This window comes from Nannobrachium achirus (genome assembly GCF_963921795.1).
Source record: "Nannobrachium achirus genome assembly, chromosome: 4".
Lineage (NCBI taxonomy): Eukaryota > Metazoa > Chordata > Actinopteri > Myctophiformes > Myctophidae > Nannobrachium > Nannobrachium achirus.
The window spans coordinates 14,365,015-14,370,241 of record NC_137813.1 but is presented as its reverse complement, the minus strand read 5'-3'; the positions used below and the strand labels follow the sequence as shown (position 1 = coordinate 14,370,241).

Below are 5,227 nucleotides of genomic sequence, written 5' to 3'. Positions count from 1 at the left end.
ATCAATTTTTAATTCGTTTAATTACATAATAAAAACAGTGTATTCGGATATTGATATGAATTCAAATACAGTTTAATGTAAATGTTCCCCTGCTGTTTCAATTTCTCAGGTTCCTCATTAAAGAAAATAGTTTGTGTTTACTGAATATATCAGTAAATACTTTTTGAGTGACACATTATTTAGTCAAGTGACTAGTGATTATAAAAAGGGCCATATGACAAAGTATAAGTTAACCTTTAGACCCACAATGCCTCTAGAGGTCTACATCTCAGAAACACACTGATATTGTACATTGAGTGTTACAAACTGTTTTACTATTCAAATATTATGGTATTTTCAGTGATTCAAGTGATAACACATGCATTCCCCTGTAGAGTTCCTACCTCACCTATTGTGGTTTCAAAAAATTCAATTCAATTAATTCAATCCAACTTTATTCTTGTGCAGAATCATATGTTTTCTATAGGCACTTTACATATAGACCAGAAACCCGAGACAAGAGGGGAAGAAAAAAGACAAAAACATAATAACACCCTTTGAGATTAATTCAAGGTGGTGATTCTATATTTTATTATGAAACATAGATGTAAGCCTAGAACATCATAATAGTCTGGATTATAACAAAGTAGACAAAGTCCTCAACATTATTCCCGTTGATTTCATATACTGTATGTTAAACCCCTAATATTATAATAATCACCATTATTATTAACACAATATTAAATGAAAATGTATAATAAGACAATGCACGCTAGTGGTCCGTGACAATCATAATTATTGATTATAGACAGTATTATGCTCCATAACATGGCAATGACATCACAGGCCAGAGTGTTGCTTTAGGAGACGCTGGTACATGCTGACTGTCCTCGCTCAGTGACCACAACACAATCATAGATCACCCTTTAGTTTAAATACTCCATGTCTATTGATGCACTCACACTTGCTATAGAAAAGATCAAGGCACAATTATGAACTGTGAAACAAGGTATTTTGTGTTTTTGTTTTTTGCCACCATAAGCCTTATATCCACGGGTTTCCAACGCCCCATAGTGCATTGCGCAGAAGTTGCACGGAGCTTCCGGCGCCGCAGCCGAGTGTGATTTACACGCTCACAACGGGCTGCATCTGCGATGCGACGTGAGCTTGTATGTCTGCTGTTAAACCGGAAGTGTGGTCCAAATAGGTCCAAATAACCTCCAGTAAACTCCCGCGGAAAGAGGTGGATAGACTATGAGGTCAATTGTCAGTGCATTGTAATGTCTCGTTGGTTGTGTCAGGGAGGGAGGAAGGAGTAAGTGGAGAGAGGGTGGCCCTGCACACACACATACTAAGGTAAGTGACAGGACGTGATTTGTGGACATATTTTCTTTTTTTTCTCCGCATCTGTAACCTGCATATATCCGAAATGAATACTGTATACTGCCCAAAGATGTTGTGAAAAGGGGGCTGCTTTTTTCAATGTAAAATGAAAAGTTAATACAAATTTGGTAAAAAAAAAGAAAAAAAGATCATCAGTCGTCATCATCCTCATCATCATCATCATCCTCATCATCATCATCATCATCATCATCATCATCCTCATCATCATCATCATCATCATCATCATCATCATCATCATCATCATCATCATCCTCCTCCTTCTCCTCATTATCCTCATCCTCCTCCTCATTATCCTCATCCTCATCCTCCTCATCATCCTCATCCTCATCCTCATCATCATCATGTCTATAACTATGTTGGTCCAGAGTTACAATGATCTTCCATGGTAACACATTAAGAGGTTGAGTATGAACATTACCAATGAATGGAAAGAGTGTGTCAGTGAAAGTGTGTGTGAAGGTGTGTATGTGTGTGTTAGTGTCATGATCAGAGAACGACAGCTTTCCTTCATTCCAGTCCAGCTGCACTCTTATCCTCTGGGGTTTCTGCTTTAATGTGAGATCACTGTCTGACCCCAGTGAAGATTCTGCTCTGTATTTACCTCCATTGACACATATGCTCCACATTTGACCGCCTTTGTCTTCCTTCCTCTGGTGAGACACACCCAGTCTCCAGGCCCTATTGTCTCCAACCTCAACATCCCAACTGTGAGTCCCTGAGTTGAAGCCCTCAGAACCCAGGACACGGCAATTGTTCTCAAATCTCTCTGGGTTGTCAGGAAGCTGCTGTCTTTTTCCCCAGCTTACACTGGTCAGATCATCAGACAGGATGAGTGCTGGGTGGGCAGTGTTGGGGTCCAGAATGATAGGAGTGTAAGAGACGATGTCCTTCATCTTGTCCCAGACTCTGAAGGTCAGGTTGTCCAGGTGTTTGGTCTCGTCTATCAGTGCTCCCGAGACCGGTTGTGGGTCCTGCAATTTTAACTGAAATATCTTCTTTGTGGTCTTGGAGTTCTGCAGCAATGAGATATCATCAGCTCTCAATACCTTCTCTAGGTCTCTGATTGTGTCTGAAAGGGATGATATCTCTCTTTTCAGGCCCTCAATCTTCTCCTTCATCATCTGACTCTTCTGCTGCTCTTCCTCCCTCAGTGCAGTGATCATGGCCTCCTCTTCCTCTTGTAGAAACCGATGCAGCTTCTGAAACTGTTCCTTCATCTGCATCTCTGTGTGTCGGGCCTGGACCTTAATGTGTTCTGCGGTTTGATCATAGTTTGTTTTAACTTCTTTAAAGACCTCCCGCTTCACCTGCAAAGACTTCAAAGATCTCTGGACTTTCTTTTTGTGATGCAGTGCAGCTTCATCAATGGGTCTGAATCTGTGGTTATTGTGCCTTTTAGAATCGCGACACACAAGACACGCTGGCTGTTGACATTTCAGACAGAACAGTTTGAGTCTCTCAGCATGCAGACTGCAGAGAACCTCAGACCCTGAGGTTGAAGCTCTCTGATGTCTCTCCTGTATGAAGGCCTCACACAGGTTCTTCAGAGCCAGGTTTCTGGGTGGATCCACTGAATGTCTCTCCTTACAAACTGGACATTCCTTTATTACCTTCTCTCTCCACCATTTCTGCAGACAGGCTTTACAGAAGCTGTGGCTGCAGGACAGGAGAACAGGATCTTTAAAGATGTCACAACACACAGGACAGGAAAAATCCTCCTCCGAGAGAGATGACTTGGAAGCCATTTTGTCTCTGAGTGAAGCTACGAACACTCAAAACAGGAAATCAATCAGTCTTGGTCCCTCTGAATGTTCCCAGAAGTTTACTTTCTCTTTGAATCCTGGTTATTGTTCCAGTCCATTCAGAGTATAAGCAGCAGGTTCCAGTGGTTTGGGTCAGTATTCTCTCCTATAAGACAGTCTGTCCTCCTCACGGGAAGTTGTGTGCTTGATATGAGTGTGAATCTTATCGTCTGTCTCTCTCTCTGTGTGTGTTGACAGTGAGCCGTGTGAGTTTCTGTTTCCTGCTTTCTGTCAGCAGTCGGTAAGGGGGCGGACTTTGACACTGACGCACCACAGAGCAGATGTGACTATATATTTTGCATGCAAACACACACACAGTGTCAGTGTCTTGTTCATGATGTTTCAACACACATAGTGTAAGGGGGAGTATTTTCCCAACACGTTGCAGACGAGGGCATCGAGCCTCACAAACCTGCTAGACCAGTGCGTTTCACAGTATGCAATTAAAGCTTATTGTTAAAAAATAAAATAAAAATAAAATAAGGCTAGAAAAGGAGGCAGAGCATTTAAGTATCAGGCACCTCAGCTGTGGAACGTCCCAGTTTTGGAACTTTTGGTGCGTGAAGCAGACACTAGTATATTCGTATATTCGTATATTTAAGACTAGAATAAAAATGAGGTGTGATAGTTTATACAGATTCTAAATGTATTAATCCACCATGTGTTTATAAGATTAAACACTAGAAATAGGTGCCAGTAAGACACAAATCTGAGAATCTCTACTGGGAGGCACACCCCTCTCTCCTGCACTGTTGTGTGTGTGATGCTTGTGGTGACATTGTTTTGGTGTGCATTTGTGAAAAGGGCAAGGCACAGGCAAATGGGGTTAGGGCTATGATATATGGTGGTGAACATTAATGCCCTTTTCGATTATGTTTGTACAGGGTCAGATTGGGCACACAAATCAGGGCTGGATATTTAAGTATTTGGAGCAGTCGGCCCAAATGCAGCAAACAGGTAGGGGATCAGTCAGTCTTTGAAAGTAATGCAAACAGACAATGTTGAGAAATGTCAAAGTGTGTGTGTGTGTGTGTGTGTGTGTGTGTGTGTGTGTGTGTGTGTGTGTGTGTGTGTGTGTGTGTGTGTGTGTGTGTGTGTGTGTGTGTGTGTGTGTGTGTGTGTGTGTGTGTGTGTGTGTGTGTGTGTGTGTGTGTGCACGGGGCGGGCTATGCGGAGGAAGCCAGGTGTGGTTATATTGGACCAGAGTGATCTAGCATGAGAGTGACAACACTAGCATTGACTCCCATGGTAGGAATGGAATGAGGAAATTCTTGTTCTTTCTCAATGGGAGAGTTCTAATATTTGGAACTACAGTATGACACTGAGCGTGTCGTAACTCTCTTCCTCCACATCTCTGGTTTCCAACCAAACCTCCCTGTCAGCCCAGACGATCAGACTCTTCAAGGCTCTGAACAGACAGGTGTTATCGACTGCGTTGTCCACGGGGTAAAAACCAAATAAGGTAATTCACACTCAAACTCCTAAAATGTTGTTTAGCCCATTTAGGCCTAGAATTATTGAATGCTTTAACCAGTGAAAAATATAGCAGATCTACAAGCTCACAGCGAGGCACTCGGTGCAGCGCTGTGAGCTTGTATATCTGCTGTTTTTCAATAGTTAGAGCATAAAATAATAATACACTATAATGTGTAACCTTTCTGAATTGGTTAAAACGATAGTTTCTTTCGTTTGTTTTCTTGTAGTAGGCCTATGATCCCTGTAGGAGCCAAGGTTGTTTTTTTTCCCAGGCTTTGTTTTGATGTCTCACTTCCTAATGTTATTGAGCACCTGCTGTGTTTGTCCCTCTGACATCACTGTGATGTTTCCTCATTCATTCATTGTGACCGAAGGTCGCAGTTTAGTATGTGAACCGGCACATGCTGACTCTGTCTGTGTGTCTGTCTGTCTGTCTGTCTGTCTGTCTGGACTTGTACACTTTTTTATGGTCTCATGGGTTTGTCCCTCTGACATCACTGTGATGTCAGGGGAACCACACTAACAGAATCCCTTTTAATGACCATATATGGAGTTCCCTGATGTCA

The 5,227-nt window shown here is 42.1% G+C and overlaps 1 protein-coding gene across 1 annotated transcript; it reads right to left on the bottom strand.

Annotated features, from left to right (window-relative positions):
- Nucleotides 1–687: 687 nt before the first annotated feature.
- Nucleotides 688–3,139, bottom strand: LOC308283700 (E3 ubiquitin-protein ligase TRIM35-like). The gene has a single exon (XM_080724168.1). It carries the CDS (start codon nt 3,126–3,128, stop codon nt 1,515–1,517), a length of 1,614 nt encoding a protein of 537 aa, XP_080580294.1. The 5' UTR covers nt 3,129–3,139; the 3' UTR covers nt 688–1,514.
- Between the last annotated feature and the right edge of the window lie 2,088 nt (nt 3,140–5,227).